At 58.9% G+C, this 16,882-nt stretch overlaps 7 protein-coding genes across 7 annotated transcripts in view; 3 read left to right on the forward strand and 4 right to left on the reverse strand.

The window, feature by feature from the left end:
- Nucleotides 1-1,105, forward strand: part of GGTG_10727 (hypothetical protein) — a 3,126-nt gene extending 2,021 nt beyond the window's left edge. The window contains exons 3-4 of the mRNA XM_009228603.1: nt 21-393; nt 467-1,105. Coding sequence (XP_009226867.1) covers nt 21-393; nt 467-585 — 492 coding nt within the window. The 3' untranslated portion in view covers nt 586-1,105. The remainder of the gene's footprint in view (nt 1-20; nt 394-466) is intronic.
- A 51-nt stretch (nt 1,106-1,156) lies between these two features.
- Nucleotides 1,157-4,150, reverse strand: GGTG_10728 (hypothetical protein). The gene is made up of 3 exons (XM_009228604.1): nt 3,299-4,150; nt 2,389-2,912; nt 1,157-2,084 (listed from the first exon to the last, which is right to left on the reverse strand). The coding sequence occupies exons 1-3, from the start codon at nt 3,803-3,805 to the stop codon at nt 1,424-1,426; spliced, it is 1,692 nt and encodes a 563-aa protein (XP_009226868.1). The 5' UTR covers nt 3,806-4,150; the 3' UTR covers nt 1,157-1,423.
- Nucleotides 4,151-4,289: 139 nt separating this feature from the next.
- GGTG_10729 (hypothetical protein) lies at nt 4,290-6,386 on the reverse strand (the record flags this gene model as incomplete). Its single annotated transcript, XM_009228605.1, has 1 exon — nt 4,290-6,386. The coding sequence occupies one exon, from the start codon at nt 6,384-6,386 to the stop codon at nt 4,290-4,292; it is 2,097 nt and encodes a 698-aa protein (XP_009226869.1).
- A 334-nt stretch (nt 6,387-6,720) lies between these two features.
- Nucleotides 6,721-7,890, reverse strand: GGTG_10730 (hypothetical protein; the record flags this gene model as incomplete). The annotated part of the gene is made up of 3 exons (XM_009228606.1): nt 6,721-7,029; nt 7,162-7,614; nt 7,750-7,890. The coding sequence occupies 3 exons, from the start codon at nt 7,888-7,890 to the stop codon at nt 6,721-6,723; spliced, it is 903 nt and encodes a 300-aa protein (XP_009226870.1).
- A 522-nt stretch (nt 7,891-8,412) lies between these two features.
- Nucleotides 8,413-9,409, reverse strand: GGTG_10731 (hypothetical protein; the record flags this gene model as incomplete). Its single annotated transcript, XM_009228607.1, has 3 exons — nt 8,413-9,043; nt 9,098-9,261; nt 9,353-9,409. The coding sequence occupies 3 exons, from the start codon at nt 9,407-9,409 to the stop codon at nt 8,413-8,415; spliced, it is 852 nt and encodes a 283-aa protein (XP_009226871.1).
- A 1,124-nt stretch (nt 9,410-10,533) lies between these two features.
- GGTG_10732 (hypothetical protein) lies at nt 10,534-12,937 on the forward strand (the record flags this gene model as incomplete). The annotated part of the gene is made up of 2 exons (XM_009228608.1): nt 10,534-11,013; nt 11,091-12,937. The coding sequence occupies exons 1-2, from the start codon at nt 10,623-10,625 to the stop codon at nt 12,935-12,937; spliced, it is 2,238 nt and encodes a 745-aa protein (XP_009226872.1). The 5' UTR covers nt 10,534-10,622.
- A 52-nt stretch (nt 12,938-12,989) lies between these two features.
- On the forward strand, nt 12,990-15,591 carry GGTG_10733 (hypothetical protein). The gene is made up of 4 exons (XM_009228609.1): nt 12,990-13,430; nt 13,485-14,173; nt 14,236-14,625; nt 14,684-15,591. Exons 1-4 carry the CDS (start codon nt 13,334-13,336, stop codon nt 15,308-15,310), a joined length of 1,803 nt encoding a protein of 600 aa, XP_009226873.1. The 5' UTR covers nt 12,990-13,333; the 3' UTR covers nt 15,311-15,591.
- Nucleotides 15,592-16,882: the final 1,291 nt, after the last annotated feature.

Raw genomic sequence — 16,882 nt, forward strand, 5'->3', positions numbered from 1 at the left:
GCGACGACTCGGACGGTGAGGACCCGGACGAGGAGCCGTGGGAGGAGGAGGGCGGGCAGGTGGTGGGCAACGTGGTGGTGTGGGAGCCCGAGCACGAGTTCGACCCGCCCGGCGTCGACGACCAGGTGGCCGTCGAGGAGGACGTCATGGCCTACTCGAACCGCGCGATACAGACGCGCGAGATCCTCGGCTCCACCTTCCGCTTCACAAAGACGCTCAGCCTGCCCTTCTTCGGCACCGGCGTCGTCGACCTCCCGCCCGGCTCGGAGAAGAAGGCCAAGAATTCGCGTAAGATGCACATGACCTTCATTGTCCACTCGGGCCGCGTCACCGTCATGGTCAACGAGACCACCTTCTCGCTCGGCAAGGGGGGCATGTGGTTTGTGCCACGAGGTATGTTTTGGTGCCCATACGTTTAGCTCGTCTGCTTGTTGTTTATGCTAACTGGTGAAAAAAAAACCTAAAGGCAACTACTACAGCATTGCAAACGAGGGCAACAAGCTTGCAAGGATATTCTTCGCCCAGGCGTGCGAAATCACAAGGGAACCGCCACAAGAGGAGTCCGAGGCGGCAACCGGAGAATGAGCCCACTTTATACCCCCTGCCCACATGGCTTCGTTACTGTATTGATTCCATTTTTCTTTGCGGCTGTGGCTGCCGCCCACGTACAGCCCAGTTCGTTCACTTCTTGGTCTGGAGGTTGGGTCCCAGTTGTTTTTATCACCATGAGAGCATGGCCTTATTGCTTGGTACTGAGTGTTGTTGTTTTTCTTATGGGAGGCTACGATATCACGTGTCGGATTTACTGTCTTGCAATGCCTTGTTTTTTATTTTCCCTTGTAGTGTTATTTGGGATGGACTGCACAAGCTACCACCGCAAGTTTTGATACCTAGGGAGTTGGTGGCAAATCCCTGGGCACCTCGTACGCTATGATCTATGGAGTCCTCGAGACTTCTCCCGTCACCGGCGGGCTGTTTGTCGGACAGTCTGAAGGTCCTAGTGGCGGCATGACAGCCGCACGGACGCTACAGTAAAAATGGCACAGGACGAGCTGCTCAAACAACCAAGCGTAAAGCGAATTCGATCCTTTTTTTGATAACAAAATGTGCCTCGCTCGCCTGGGCCCAGAGGATATACAAGCACGTCTTGGCAGCGTGGGTTGTAACTTTGTATTGCAATGGCTAATAAGTAACCTGACTAGGAGGTACTTACTGGGCAAACCCAACAACGACTAGTACATACGACATGCCCACTGGAATATACCGAAGGGACTGGCGAGATCTAGGCAGCGCACCTACCACCTTTAGGGATCCGCAAAATACCAATTTTAGCCATGATGGTATGTAATACACCCCGTGTACAGGGCACGTTCATGTATGTATACCCAAGCTCCAAACCCCATGTAAGCGGCACATGTGCACCTCAGCACAGATAGATGTCGTCTAGCGTTGCCTCCGCGTCGGCCAGCGCGCGGTGTTCCGGACGCAGCTCCACCGCCTCTAGCGCCGCCCTGCCATATCTCGCCATCTGGAAGTCGTCAAACACGGCCGTAGCGTCGCGCAGCGGGTCCTCCTCCGGGTACCCGCAGCACTGGTTCGGGAAGAAGACTCCGGCGCGCGGAAATATGCGTCGTCGTCCGGTTGTGCTGCCGTCGCAGCCTGGCAGAAACCGCTCTCGCAGGACCAGGCCATGGAGGCTCGCAAACCTCTTGTCGGCATATTCGGTCACCAGGAAGAACAGCCCGCGCAGGGGCTCGTCTCCGCCGCCCGGGGTGCGTTCCACCTCCTCCTTGACCTCCGCGAGCTCCTGCGCGTCGTCGAATATGGCCCAGACGCCGTGCCGCCTGCCGTTGCTCGGCAGGGGACCATCTCCCAAGGGGCGGGGCCAGGCCTGGAAGCCGAGGCGGTTGAAGAAGTGAGGCATTGCGAAAAGGGGCAGCAGAACCCCCCGGAGGTGCAGCGTGGCGTCCTCGGCCGTCAGGGGCCAGCCGAACATGTCGAGCTCGCCGATCGGCGGCGGGGTCGCCAGGTGCGCGAGGCGGTCGCGCTGCGGGCCGTTGATGGGCGGATAGTCTATGAAGCTCCTGCTGGCCCATGACCATGTCGGGATGAACGGCTTTCTTTCTCGACCGCCGGGCGGGTGGTGCCCTCCTGGGGTGTTCGACCTTGTCGCCACACCCGAGGCACCTGGTGTCCAAAAAAGCTGGTACACGAAGTGGTTGTTTTCTTTTGTGGTAGACGGCTGGTACCACATTCCGCAGTAGTAGCTGCCAAGCACTCCGGCCGCCATGCTGACCACCCCTGCCAGCGCGACGAGGCGGTCCGATGCGACGGTGAAGTCTGCTCGCGAGTAAGCAGCGGCGATAAATGCGCCATTTGACCAGGTACAGGCCTCGCTGGTCCGGATCTATTGTTGCTGTTCCAGGGCCGCCGTTGGTTGGTGCCTCTCCAGTTGCGCCCGGGCGGAGAAGGCTGAGGTGATCCATCTCCAGGGGCGGCTCCAGAAGCAACGGGATGCCATCTGGGTACGTCTCGCTGCACGTGGTTGCGCTGCAGCGCCACCACGCCTGCGTCGCGGTCATGTAAAGCGTCGCCGGGGCGATGCACACCTCCTGATGCACCCAGCCTCTCCCCATCAGCATCGACTCCAACACCTGGAAGAAGAAGGCCTTGTGCGGATGCAGTACAGCGGCCCCACGCTCCGGGAGCATGGCGTTGCCGGGGGAGGAAATAACCGGCAGGAGGGGCTGTGCGCGCCGCTCGCGCGGTATCATCCGCTCGCAGCCGGCGCCGGCGTCTGTCGCCGCGATGTTGATCAGGGCGCCGCCGTATATGTCGCCCATCATGCCGGCCTCGCGCTCCCAGTCAGCCTTCGAGTCCTGGTAGATGTAGAGCGAATCGATCCACAGGTACTTTACTCCCAGTCAGCGGCAAATCTCGGCCGCGTCCTGGAAGGTCTGGGGCAGGGATGCCAAGGGTATGCCGGTGGTATGCAGTTCGTTTGCGTTTTCTCGCCGCAGCTTGGGCGGCTCCGGAGTCGTCCAGCGGTGGCTCAAAGTGATATATGTATTTTGCCACCCCTTATCCGGAACTTCGCGGAGCAGCATTGCTGCGTCGAGAATCTCAATCACACGTCGCGGTTTTAGGCGGCGAACACCCCGATACTTTGCGCATTGCCAATGTGCTTGGTTTTGGCAACTTTCCACCCAGCCGCGGACGAGGTTCACGAGTTTCGAAGGGTCAGGTTTTGGGCAAAAGGACGTGCCGATGGGCTTGTCCACTGCGGAGTCCTACGTACAAGCATAGCACCACCACAAGGCCCAAGTTCGTGGTTCGGGAAGACAGAACCCAACTTACACGGGGCGATTACAAAGGACAATCTGCGACGAACTTCACGCTGTAGTTTCCCAATTCCAGCAGGCGAAAATATGCTGACCATAAATAAGTCCTCGTTCGTGCTATTTGGGATTGCTGGGACCGAACCCCCCCTCCCCCTCCACAGCTCGCAATGCCCCAGCTCCCAATGCGTCACTTCTTCGTCTTGCGTCTCGGGTGGACCCTGGTCGCGGCCGGCTCCGGCTGGTGCGAGCTGTTTGCAGATAACGCAGCCGCTTTCGGCCGCGGATGCCAGGCCGCCAGAGCGGTGATGAACGAAGCAGCTCGGGGAGTCGAAGGAGGGCTGAGGCTTAGGGCCGGCGCTGAAAATGGCTCGACAGGCGTCGCACAGCGTCGAGGACGACGCGAGGTCGGCAATTGCGACTTCATCGTCGAGGAGGCCGACAGAGCTTCCAGGATTGGACACCATTCCGGACGCGACATGCTACGAACAATCGGGGTCCCGGGATAACTCACCAACGCTGAGGTGGTTGTGCTCCGGGGGTCCATGGCGGGGAAGTTGCCTGCGACAGCCCCGCAGCCAGCCTCGCATGGTGTTGGTGTGGGGTGGACAGGTCGCTGTACATGTAGTCGAAGTCCGGGAATCGCTTTGAGATTCAAGGTGGTTATAACAGCTGACAGTTGACGTCCATCGTGTACCTGCTTGGAACTCCACAAGAGGCCGCCAAGTCCAACACCATGAGCTCCTACCACATTATCCCCTCGTAAATGTGCCCCTTGCCAAGACTCTGGTAGACCCTGTGGAATCCTCGGTGTTGTATGTTTTGTATTTTTGTTTGATATTTTTTGACCAACTGAGCTTTAAAGAAGAAGCAATTTAGCTAACGGGACCAACGTCACGAAGGGGGCTATATACACAAGTTATTAGGTGTAACTTTAGTGTTGGGGAAAGGCTAGCCCTCGCGTGTAGCAAAGCTGCCTTCATATTTCTTTGCATTTTCTTGCAGTGCTTTCGGCCAGGGAAGCACTACCGGCACCCGCGGGCAGCGTTTAAAAAAGCACATGCCGAACAGCCAGCTCCGAATGCGTAACTGGGGCGCGCCATCTTCAGCTTGAGGCTCTTTAATGTCGACCCCAAGCGACGCGTAGCAGTCTGTGTCGTGCGCGATGGTGTCAGACGAGTCGTCGTCGCCCGGCCACATGGACGTGAAGACATGTGAGGGCTGCGCCCTGGGATTTCCCTGCGCGCCACAGTTCTGGCTTCCATCCGGCATGATGAATATAGCAGAATAGCCGGAGGGCGGTGGCTCTCGGCCCCAGATTCTCCCGAGCCTGAGGTTTCGGCCCGCGCGGATCGCTGCCGCCAGCTCCTTGGCCATGGTCAGAAGATGCGCCTCGGCGAAGGATTGGGGCTGGCCCCCGGCGCGAGATACGCGACTGCCGTCGCTTTCGAGGTACCCTTCCAGTCTTTCGGCAAACCCGTAGTGGAGGGTGCCCTCTAAGTGGAACACCAGCTGCTGCAGGCGCCTCCGGTCTTCCCGCTCTATAAGACCGTAAGGACGTTTGACGAACGGCAGCGTCTGCGAGAAACTCCTAGTACGGACGATGGGCCCCAGCTTCCACAGGTGGCCACGGGCCACGATGCCCCCGGCCGTCAGCTTCACATCGTTCAGGCGGCAGCCCTTGGTAAACGTAAGACGCCGGTGTTCGTTTTCAGGTGCTTGGAATTTCTTAAACATGAGCCTTTCCAAGAATCCCGAGGCTGTCAGCCCGCCCACTGATGCGACGTCGTCGTCGTCGCCGTCGTCGTCGAGGATCTCGCCGTTGAGGAGGCACATGGCCAACAGAGACAAGCTGATGCTGTGGTTGCGCTGGCTGAGCGCCTCCGTATTCAGTCGAACTGGGTACCGGCAGCAGTTGGCGACGATGGCGAGGCGGTCCCACGGTTGCGACAGCTCGCGGGACTCGACGTCGGCGAGCACCCGCGGGGTCATGGAGCTTGATTTGGGGACCAAGAGCTGGTATCTCCCGGCCGCCCGCTCCACGTCCGCGATCTGCCGCGTCTGATCCGCTGTCGGGTGCACGGCCACCCCGCGGAGAGCCTGGCACAGCAGGGTTGCCTGCTCGGAGAAGGTGACGGACTTGACGCACAGCTCGCGCGGTACACTCCCCAGCACGCCACCGCCCTTCTCTGCGCCGAATCGCGCATTCTCCGCGTTGAGCTGCAGCTTGAGGTCCTCGAGCGACGGGGGGTGGCGGATGAGGAGATGCATCCACACCCCACCGCGATAGTTCTCCTGGAACGTCCACGCGCGCGTCCACCAGTCGTCCCGCGTGATCTCGTGCAGCAGCGACAGGGCCGCGCGCGCGTCGGGGATTGAAGCCGCCCCCCGCGAGAGCCGGGGCGAGGGACCGCTCCTTCCTTCTTGGCCGTCGACTAGGTCCCCGGACAGGACGCGGTGCAAGAGGCGGAGCTCGGGCGCATCCTTAATCGGCCGACCCAGCAGCGCAACGGGGTGCTTGCTCAGCTGGTAGACGAGGTCCATGGCCTGCAGGGCGCCGCGCTTCTGAGCGCAGACGGCATGGCTGGGGGAGCAGGGTGCGCCGTCGGGCCCCCCCGGGCACGCGTCCTGGCAGATGCTGTGTCGGTCGATCCAGAGCAGGTCGACGTCCTTGTGTTGCATGTAGTGGAGCGCGCGGTCGAACACGCAGTCCCGAACGAGCGAGGGCGTAAAAGAGGAGGGAGTATGCTGGTCCTGGATGTAGAAGCGTTTATTCTCATGGCTTTCGTCGTTTGAGGGATCCCAAGTGTACGACAGCGCCACATATCGCCGGTTACTGAAGGCGTCGATGGATGTTCGCCGCAGCGTGGTAGCTTCTGACGCGTTTTCGAGTCGGAAACAGCAGAGTTCTTCGACAAAGGTACGGAATTTCTTGTGTTCTTCCTGGTTGTGTTCGGCGCCGATATCGACGAGTTGAGAGATGATGGACGCTTTGTTTTGCTGGCTAAGCTGATCAAGCGACTCTTTTTTGTCATCCTTGCTACTCATCGTCGAAATTGCGCTGCCCGCCCAGCTGAGCTGGAAGAAAGAATGCCTCGTTTTTGGACTCGACTATGGAACTGGGGGAAAGCTCAAGCTGAGTCAAGGCTACTAGGGGATGGTGGCTGATGGATAGCGCTGGAGGGGCGGCAGGTTTGAAGCATAACGCGCAATTCTCAAGACGCTGGGTGCTATCGGGACTGCGAGGTCGCGGAGGCCCAGGGCGGGCGTTCCTCAGCTTCGGCGTAAAATCCTGCGCCTATTGCCACTGGAAGCTGGGTTCATATGTTGTTCCTGATTGAAGTTCTCGTTTGTTCAGCTAGCAGCCAGTTTAAGTCGTTCATTAGCTGCTTCCGATTGGCGCTGAGGTCTGTGTGGATTTGCGCCGCAGCTCCTGCGCTCGTCGTTCCTCGCGGTCTGCTTCTTCCTCTCGCCTCCTTGCCTCGCCTTGAAGCCCCAGCCGCTGGTGGTCCCGCTTAATATCTTCGCGCATGGCACGGATCTCGGCCCGGAGGCACCCTCCCGCACGCAGATGGATTCGCTGCGCCACGCTCCCGATCCGCTTGGCATCCACCTGGGATTTCTGGCCGAGATCTTGATTGAAGGAGTCAGGCCGGGATTGGCGCGAGCCTCCATCATCCGATCCATGAAGCTGCTAATGAAAAAGAAGATATGGTCCTCTGTCGGGTACATTTCAACGTCTGCCCTGAGGTCGGCCATCCGCTCGCTAATGTCGTCTAACGCCGCCCCAAAGCTCCGCAACCTGTTCGTGATTGACACTGACGCGGATGATTGCGTTGAGCGAACCCATGAAGATCCATGAGTATTCACTACCTTCGGGTAGGATTTTGATAAGATTGTTATGGGTGTCGAGGGTGTCACAGAACCTGCGGAAGGGTTGGAGCGTTCGAGCTATAATGTGGCTCTGGCGCTTTTTCTTCCATGCCAGGTTCATGTACCGCACGGTATACATGATGCCATGTATGGTCGGCTCGTCGCGGCTGAGATCAAGGCGGTCCTCGTTTGGACAGCTGTCCTGGAAGCTTCCCCATTTCTCAGGTAGCCTTCTCGATTCCACTGCCATTGTCCTTGTAACCGGGCTGCCGTCGCGGCCCCCCTGCTTAGACGGTTCGAGGAGCCTCCGCCACGGGTTAGGGCCGAGCCCGTGGCTGTCGCTGCCGGCCGCATCGCTCGCCAGGACGTGGGCCAACTGCGGCGACGGCAGCGGGGCTTCAACCTTTGCTCAGAACCTCCCGGAGCCTGACAGTGATGATGGCGACATTCCTTCGTTCGAGGTTGTGCATAAACTCCGGTACTTGCGATTCGGCCTAGTCTTGGACAATCATCTCGGAAATACCGCCAAGAAACGGACTGCGTTGTCCGTGCCACCATAAAGTGTCAGGATATGCGGTCCCGAAATCATCATCGCCTTGCGGAGCGTGGTGAAGTATTGCGCCCCAAAACGGGCTTCAGGGGACAAGATCGAGATAGAGGAGAAGCCGTACATAATCATAGCCCACCATTTCACTTGGCTTTGCGAACTCGCAAACCGATACGAGGCAGCGCCACAAGACAATCTCTGTGTGCGCAAAAAAAAGGTCCATGTCATATCCTCTGCTCCTCGACTTTTTTTTTTTTTGGAAGAACACGTGTAGGAGGTGCATGTGCGCAATAAGTGACCTCCAGATAGATAATAGCCCTGACAGTTCGGGCCTCCGGGCCTGTTCTGCCATACGAAACCTCCATTCCTCCTCGTTGTTCCATACATGCTCATACTTTCACCCGCAGAGCAATGTGGTGTGCAATGCGTCCTTTTTTTAAAACCCAAAACGTTTGTTTCCAAGTGGGCACAGGCTTAGGTGGGCGACCACTGGGAATCCTCAGGGCTGTATATTTTTATCCTTTTTCTTTTTTGCTACCGTTTGCATGGTTCCCTAGCGAGTTCAATAGCTGGCAACGCCTAGGTACCGAATTATTTCACAAGAAGGCCATTTTGACCACCCCCTAACCCCCCACACACAGCATATCATAACAGCTATGGCAGCTCGTAGATTTCGCCCCTGTGGTTGTTGTTCTGGTCGCGAGCTGCGCCGATGACGCTCCCGCTCGCCTCGTGGATCACCGGGATGGTGGGCGTCATCGTCATCCCGGCCGCGGCCTTGTCTGAAAGCTCGGCCGCGGCGGGTTGGTCCGGCAACTCGGCGGCGTCGTGTCTGTCGCTGTTCCCAACCGCCCCCGCTGCTGCTGTTGCCCGTTTCGCCTTGCGCCGACGCCAGAAGAGCAGGCCCGCAACGACGGCCGCGACGGCCGCGGCGCCCCCGAGGGCACAGCCGACCAGAGCCCCGACGGCAACGGTCGGGGCGGCGGCGCCGTCATCGCCTTGACTGCCGTTTGCGGTGGTGGAGGCGGCGGCGGGGGCATCGGTCGCGGCCGTGGAGCTGCGTGCCGCGCTGGTGGAGCTCGTGGTGGCCGTCATGAACGGCGCCCCCACCGTGTTGAAGTCGACGCCGTGGCTGTTGGTGAGGGTGGCGTAGATCCTGGCAGGGCCCGAGATGCGGGTGGTCCGGGCCGGGATGCGTAGCAAGACCTGGGTGGCGCTGCAAAAGTAGTCGGTGACACCGTTGGTGTACGACATTATGTTGCAGTATGGGGAGGCGGATGAGGAACTGTTTCGTTCGTAGGTTGTCGCCCATGCCTCACGGTTAGCCGGAGCTGCTCACGAGTTTCCGGAAGCTTGCGTGCGTCTGGGTATGAGGTACGGGTATGAGGCACGGGCAAGCATGTCTGTACTGTACCATATCAGCGCGTTGGTGTTGGCCATACACTTTTCGTCACAGTTGCCCGCTTCGATTTGGCGGTAGGGCACACACTCGGTGGCGAAGCTCTGCATGGCTCAAGGGTGGTTGGTTATTAGCCATTCAGTCTTTTAAAAGCCAGATGCGGCTCTGTCAATTCTCCAACAGCAAGAAACTTACGCAGCTCTTGCCGTCACAGCATCCAATTATGCCCGACGTCAAGGCGACGTTCCTCATCATGACACATCGTCCCGAGGGCTGTGCTGTGCAGACGGCCTGCAGTTCATCCTCTGACTTGTATATATAGCCGCACGTATTGTCTGGGGCGACGATGTACTCGATATCATCGTTACCTTGCCGACGTAGCAGTTCGTGGATGGCCGCAGGAGCCGTAGGCCTCGGGCCGTCGCCGCCATGAAGCGAATTGTGGAGAGCCATAACGGCGGGCGTTGTCCTAGTTGTTGTCGCCGCCGCCGTCGCCTTTGGGCCAAGTGCGACGGCGTGGACAGAGGTGGCGACGTACACAAGTAGAGTCCATATGAGAAGGCCGGGCATGGCGACCATTGGCCTTTGGGCGCCAGACTAGAGCCGCACGCGTCAATGGGAAGAAGAACGAGAGGGCATGCGCGACGAGAACTCCCGTCGTCTGCAGAGGGAGCAACCAAGCCGAGGGTGAGGAGGGGGTCGAAGTACCAGGGGAGGTCGCTGCAAGAGAGGGAAAAGGAAGCCAAGCGTGGGTGTTGGCACGCTACGCAAAATCGGAGAAATAAAAAGAAAAGCAACGTCACGGAACACGGCACATTTGATCACACATGTGTGCCCAAAGCAGAGGGATATGTCGCCCCACGGCGGTCGCCTTGTGGTAAGTCGTCTTGTGTGAGGTCTCGCAAGAGCGGACATTTTGTCGGCTGTATGATAGGCCCTTGGTGTAGCCGTGATAGGTTTGAGTGTATACAACGGGAGGTCTACTTGCCGGTTGCCAAGTACAGCTGGACCAGAGCATAGAGCATACCAATATCCCCAGCCATTTGCTCTCAGCCTTGAACGAGGTGATTTCCCACGCCTCACGCAATACCCACTTGTATCCAGACGTCTGTTCAACCTCTACCGAGAACGCTGGGAGGCTGCGGTGGTAGAATGGTCACGAACTCATGTCCCGAATTCGGATATAAAATCGCCTTTTCCCATACAAGAATAGGGTATGCAGTCAACAAGTCCAACAGGTAGCAGAGAATATGGTTGATTCCACCACAAATAACATACGTGGGGCATCTGCGCCACCCAAGCCGCGTCCAATCGGCTGCCGTGCTACACGAGTGGCTCTTCGCGCCTCGTCGGGGTCAGCCATGTGGGAGGTTGGCATCGAGTTCAGATTGAGCCTGTGCAGATAGACGTTCAAGTTCATCCCTTTTCATCAGGCCCGCTCCGGTCTGAGTTTGAGATTGATAGGATGGGCAGCCCCTGCGAGCGCTGCAATGACCAGACGTTCGACGGCACTTGTTGGACCAAGGAGAAAGGAGCCGGAGAATGCAGTCTCGGCACATATCCTGACAGCTTCCCCGAGCTCCCCGCACTGGCTCGGCTCGGAGAGACCTGCGAGACCTGCCACCTTGTCTGGGACGAGCTGACGAGCGCCATCACGCCCGACTTGGATTACTTTGATGAGGGCGTCGACCCTCACCGAGACATTGGCGTGACATTGGCCTACGCTCTTGCGCGCGCCACTGACCCTGGAATCCCCAGTAGTGGGTCGCTTTGGCTCCACGTCAATATTGAGCTGCCGCCCGGCACTCCCAGCAAGTCGCACTACAGCATCAAGTTTCCCATCAAGCCACTAACAGGTAGAGACAAGGTCCCGCTTTACCGCCTGGAAGTATCGAACCTCGCTGGCACCCTGCTGATACTCCCCGTGCTCAAGACAAGCTTGCGTCTTGGCTCGGTGTCGAACCTCTGCAGCCTTTCCTCTGCGCGCGAAACATAGACCTCATCAAGTCCACATTAGCCGACTGCGAAAAGAACCACCCGCGATGCCGCCCCAGAGGATCTGGAACGTTCCTTCCAACTCGCTTGATCGACCTTGGCTTAAAAGTCTCCAACTCGGTCCCCAAGCTCATCATTACCGCCAAGGATTCCGAGGCTGGCAATGCAGCAAAATACGCAACCCTGAGCTACTGTTGGGGCCCACCCTTGGAAGCGGCTACACAGCTTACAACCACGAAGGATACCATAAGTCAGCGCCTCGATGGCATCCCCCTCGCCGTCATGTCGAGGGTGATGCAGGACGCCGTGGCAGCTTGCCGCGCAATCGATATCCGCTATTTATGGATCGACGCACTTTGCATTATTCAGGGTGACAGGACTGATTGGGCGTACGAAAGCGAGCTGATGGGCAAGGTGTACCACCACTCGCACCTTACAATCTGCGCCACCGCATCAGAATCTTGCAACCAGGCCTTCCTAGAGCGATCCAACGACGATTGCGTTGTTTTCCCCTTCCGATCCTCCGAGCGAGCTGACCTCTTGGGCGAGAAAATGCTGCTGCAAAGGCCCGAGGAGGGGAACGACGGGGAAGAGTGGCTGGACCTGCCGGACCTGGGCCGTTCCCGATGGGCCACTCGCGGCTGGGTTTACCAGGAGCAGATGCTGTCCACGCGCTGCCTCGTCATCGGGGCCGACAAGCTGCACATCAACTGCCTCGAGAGGACAACTTCTGAGACGGGCCGCGTTCATAACGTGCCGGGACGGGGCGTCTTGGCGGGCACCATCGATGCGGCCAGGCGGATACTCGAGCGCCGGGACGGGGCGGCCTGGCAGGCCGCCGAGGACTGGGGTGAGGTCACCACGCGCTGCACGGACCGCTCCCTTACCGACCCGACCGACCGCCTGCCCTCCCTCGCCGGCCTGGCACAGCAGTTCGCCGAGGCCCTGGGGCTCTCGCCGGCCGACTATGTGGCGGGCCTCTGGAAGCCCTTCTTTCCGGGTGGGCTTTTCTGGCGGTACATCATCACCCGCGGCTGCATCGGCAGCCGTACGCTCCGGGAGCACCTGGGAGCTCTGCGGGCGCCCAGTCCCTTCATAGCGCCGTCGTGGAGCCCGCTCGGGCAGGTTGGAGTCGCTGTCGTGCAGCACGTCCCCGACTTCCCGCTCAGGGGTCACGTCCGGGCAGAGTACGAGACAATCGAGGGGACAACTGTGCGCGACAGCCCGAACCATTACGGGACCACCACGTCCGGTCGGCTCAGAGTTGCGGCAAGGACGGTCCCCATGCCGTCGGACCTGGTACTCCTTGATAGGCCAGGCAGGGCGCAGCCGCACTGGAGAGCCAACAAGGGAGGCAAATACGCGGCGTATTGCGTCCTGGACTGGGCCGGAGATCCGGCAGGGGAGCCGGCGGGGGACCTAGTGCTACTCCTCCTCTGCAGTGCCTGCTCGGGGGGTAGCGCGGACTTTTACGACTGGGACGACGGGCTGCGGTTTGATAACGAGGATGGCACTTACCCCGAGTCCATCCGAGAAGTCAAGGATGAGTTTTCCCAGCACCTACCCTGGGATCTGGACGAATGCCTCCCACCGATGGAGGAATGTCTCATGTGTGCGAGCCCCTCGGGGCCGAATAGGCACGCGTGGGGCCTCATTCTCCACCCCTCGGACGAGCCGAACGTCTTCTTCCGCGTGGGCATATTTGCTTCCAGGGCGTGGGAAGCTGGTGGGACGGCCTTGTTTGACGGGACCCAGGGCGGGTTGCGAACTTTGGATATCATCTAAAACTGTATAAGGCACCCCGCTACTGCTAGTTTCGTTTCTACTCAATATAGTTGCTAAATTGGACTCTCGATTATCGATTGCTGCGTCGCTACGCAAAGCTGTGGCTTTTTTCACGACGCCTTTGCACGATTTCTCACCGCCTGCATTTTGCCACCCGAATACCAACCACCCTTTCCTCCAGGCTGATCTGAACGACGAAAATCGCGCCTCCAGACCGCGAAGACTCCGACTTTTACCACCTATTGCCGCGCCCCCAGACGGATACCGCACGGCCGCGAGTACCCCATTCCGTGTTCCTCAACGACAAACACGCACATTCCTGTTCCAGTGCTTGACGGCCTTACAAAACCAGACGTCCCAACCCCCTCGGGCCGTACGTACCCTACATCATGGTAGATGGCTGAAGATGATGACATCGAACACTGCTGCGTCGAGGCGCCGCACTGCAGGCTGTGCCACTTCCAGCTGAAGGATGGCGAGCTTGTGGTCGCCGGTAGGTTGTGATGTCATAACCGGTTCGATGGAATTCTGCTCATCCCGTTTCTAGCAATCAGGGTCGATCGTGTATCTACTACGTTTGCTTTCCGCCGCCATGACACATTCGAGGACGACGAGGAAGGGATTGCGATCCATCTCTGTGGTCGGAGCCTCTGTCAGAAGCGAGGTCGCAGACTGCCATGTTTTCACGATGAATGCTATGGGTTCAGGCCTCTTCCGATAACCTCTAAATTCCTCGACGCCACCGAGCATCGCTTCGGCCCACCGCTCCGTGAACGCTCCCGTAGACGAGGCTACATCCAGCACACATTCGCCAATAAGCTCAAACTCGGCCCCCTAAAACAACTACACATGGAGATATGCGATATAGTAGCGGGGTATTTAGTTCGTGAATGCGCTATTGTTACCTCTCAAGAGCTTGCCCTCAGCGACAATTCGATCGACTCTCTGGTTGAGCTATCTCGCGACATCTATGCACGATACGTCAGCATCGAGGGTATTCCCTATGTACAGGCTCTGTACAACGTCTCACCATCGGAAGGTGAAGGGTTGCGCGTCTTCAAAGCTAGGCGAGGGTGCGTTGTCAGGTCCATTTATGTCAAATATGATCATCTCGGCATCAGAGGTGTCCATTTCGACCTGCCGAGGGATGGCCCGCTATACTCCTCTGCTTGCGGAGTATGGTGGACGGAACTGTCTCGAAGGAATGGGATCCTCTGCTTTACAGCAAAAACCGACGTAAGCTTCCCCGGCCTTGTCCCCCGATACCTGTCCCCTGATACCTGCTTACACACCCATAGGGCTTGAAGATCAGGGATCTTTTGGATTCCACAGACGCCCCGCCCAAGCGCAACAGCATCGTCCCAGCTCCGGGTTGGCCCATGCCTGGCCTGGACTGCAGGGTAATAGACCTCAAAACATGCCAGGTTATGCGGGGGGGACTCAGCCGCATACGGATGAGCTCCTTTGACTGCAACGCACCGGGCACCAAAGGTTACTTGGTCGGCATCTTTGGACTTCGCCTATCGAAAATCTACGCACATCATCCCGGCGCCGACCTCCCCTGCCGTGCGGAGCTAGACAGTGTCCGCGACCCCACAGTATGGGTTTATATGCCGATCGACCCAGACGAATACCTCGAGGAGGTTTGGGCCATCTGGCATCCATCTTTTGGGTGCATAGCACTGATGGTGAGAGCCGTTCGAAGCCTCACTATTGGTGCGCCAATACTGACATCCATTTCTTTAGCTCCTGACCAATGCAGAACGAGTAGTCTTGTTTGGGGCCTACTTCCCGAACACGGGGCTCAAGTTTCACCGTATCTACGCTACAACCAATCGGCCATCGCGCGTATATTTCAACGAATGTGATCCAGACAACGACGTTCCTTGGATCAAATATTTAGCATTCGAGAACTCAGAGGTAGACATCCCTTCATGCTCAGGAACAAATTACAAGACCCAATATCCGCCGTCGCTCATCCCAGCCTCGCCGCCCCCCTACACAATGTCCACTGAGCTGTGGTATTATACCGGCTGCAGAATGGAAAACGTTGCGGAAATCGCCTGCTGCGTCGACGACGGGAAGGCTACATATAAACCCATAGTCGGCATGATGTTATATTACAAGGATGGTCGCCGATCGTGCCTAGGACAATATCGCCCAGATCTGGCGCTTGCTCCTCTCAGGATAGACACCGCTGGGCTGCTAAGGATAAGGATGCAGAAGACGACAGAACGGTACCCATGTGTCGCAGAGGTTAGGGTACAGGGTACGGCAGACTTGGACTCGTCGTGCTGGATAAACATCCCGTGGCACGGGAAACTTGAATGGTGGTTTTCATCACGACAGTGTACGCTACGCCACTTTGGCTAAAAATGCGCAGCGTCGACAAGTCTTGGGCTGACTGACTGGCCCATTGTTGTGGCGTGGAGCCTTGGAAAAGGCATGAGATTAGCCCAACAACTTAGAACAAGTACCGACTTGTTCTGGTTGTCCTTTTGATCAAGGTGGGGAGGTCTTCCATTAGCCGAACCGTGACATATCACCCATTACTTGTGACGGACAAATGGTGCAAGATAGGTTCTATTGTAGGCTTATCTAGATCTCTGAAGAGAAAGGAAGACGAGGCACGTGGCCGTGGCTTTATCTGCAATAATACCCCTCTCTTGCGAGCGCGGTACCCACTAGCGCACCCCCTGTTGTTGCCGACGGGTGCTCGGTAAGCATCTGCCCAGCGCAGCCCGGGTGCCCGTGCAGATCCTCCGTGCCAAGGCCTGGAGCAGTGTGCCGGCCCTTGGTGATAGCCTCATTTGTGTACGTGAAAAGTAGTGAAATGGTGAGTCGCTGGGTGCTTGCGGATTGACATGGAAGAGAATAATGGATTGTCGTGCGGAATGGGACGAGGCTGAGCTACAGGCGTGTGCTTTAGCTAATTCAGGCACCACACCCTGCCAGGCTCCGCTAAAATCCGCTAAAAGAGTACTGACCCATCCCAAATCTGGGGGTTGTGTGGAGCCTTAGTTCTAGGCAACATCGAGACTTGACCTCCACCTGAACTCAATCCAGACCTCACCAGCCAACAGCCTCCTCCCATCGCATTGCATGCCACCACGCGCCTCTCCACGTGACAGCCATAGCAAGACGCCCTCGATGCCATGACGGACCTGCTTCGGGTGCTGCCCAGCTTCCGCACCGAGCAGTACGGCCCGCTGGTCCCGGCCCTGGAGCGCAACCACGTCACCACCACGGACCTGCTGACCCTCGACGCCGCCGACCTGGGCCGCCGCACCGGCCAACCGCTGCTAGCCATCCAGCGCCTGGCCAACGCCGTCGTGCAGGCCCTGCAGGTCGACCTGGGCGCCATCCCGTCCCGTCCCGAGCTTCCTCCTGCTCCTCCTCCTGCCCACACCAGCCTGAGGAGCAACCCCTCCGGCCTGTCGGCCGCCTGGTCCACCATCACCACGCTCGACCCGGAGTTGGATCGCGCCCTGGGCGGCGGCGTGCCCGTCGGCTACCTGACCGAGGTGGCGGGCGAGTCGGGCGCCGGCAAGACGCAGCTGCTGCTCTCGCTGCTGCTCGCCGTCCAGCTGCCGCCGCCGCGCGGGCTCGGCCGCCCGGCCATGTACGTCTCGACCGAGGCGCCCCTGGCCACGCGCCGCCTAGCCCAGATGCTGGCCTCGCACCCGCAGCTGCAGGACGGCGGCGGCGGCGGCGGCGGCGGCAGCACCGACAAAAACGACAGGCCGTCCCTCGACCGCGTCCTCAGCATCGCCACGCCCGACCTCGAGTCGCAGGACCACATCCTGACCTACCAGGTGCCCGTCGAGGTGGAGCGCCGCGACGTGGGCCTCATCGTCATCGACTCGGTCGCCGCCAACTTCCGCGCCGAGTTCGACCGCGGCGGCGGCGCCAAGGGCAGGGGCAACATGGCCGCCCGCACCGCCG

Source organism: Gaeumannomyces tritici (genome assembly GCF_000145635.1).
Source record: "Gaeumannomyces tritici R3-111a-1 unplaced genomic scaffold supercont2.6, whole genome shotgun sequence".
Lineage (NCBI taxonomy): Eukaryota > Fungi > Ascomycota > Sordariomycetes > Magnaporthales > Magnaporthaceae > Gaeumannomyces > Gaeumannomyces tritici.

Bases quoted from the DNA above. Each gene is read 5' to 3' on its own strand.
- GGTG_10733 (XM_009228609.1), top strand. From the start codon at position 13,334: ATGGCTGAAGATGATGACATCGAACACTGCTGCGTCGAGGCGCCGCAC. The intron at 14,174-14,235 runs GTAAGCTTCCCC...ACACACCCATAG, and splicing joins GCTTTACAGCAAAAACCGAC to GGCTTGAAGATCAGGGATCT. The intron at 14,626-14,683 runs GTGAGAGCCGTT...CCATTTCTTTAG, and splicing joins TTGGGTGCATAGCACTGATG to CTCCTGACCAATGCAGAACG.
- GGTG_10728 (XM_009228604.1), bottom strand. From the start codon at position 3,805: ATGGTGTCCAATCCTGGAAGCTCTGTCGGCCTCCTCGACGATGAAGTC. The intron at 2,913-3,298 runs GTACGTAGGACT...CTGGGAGTAAAG, and splicing joins CTTGTGGTGGTGCTATGCTT to TACCTGTGGATCGATTCGCT. The intron at 2,085-2,388 runs GTACCTGGTCAA...ATGGGCCAGCAG, and splicing joins GATCCGGACCAGCGAGGCCT to GAGCTTCATAGACTATCCGC.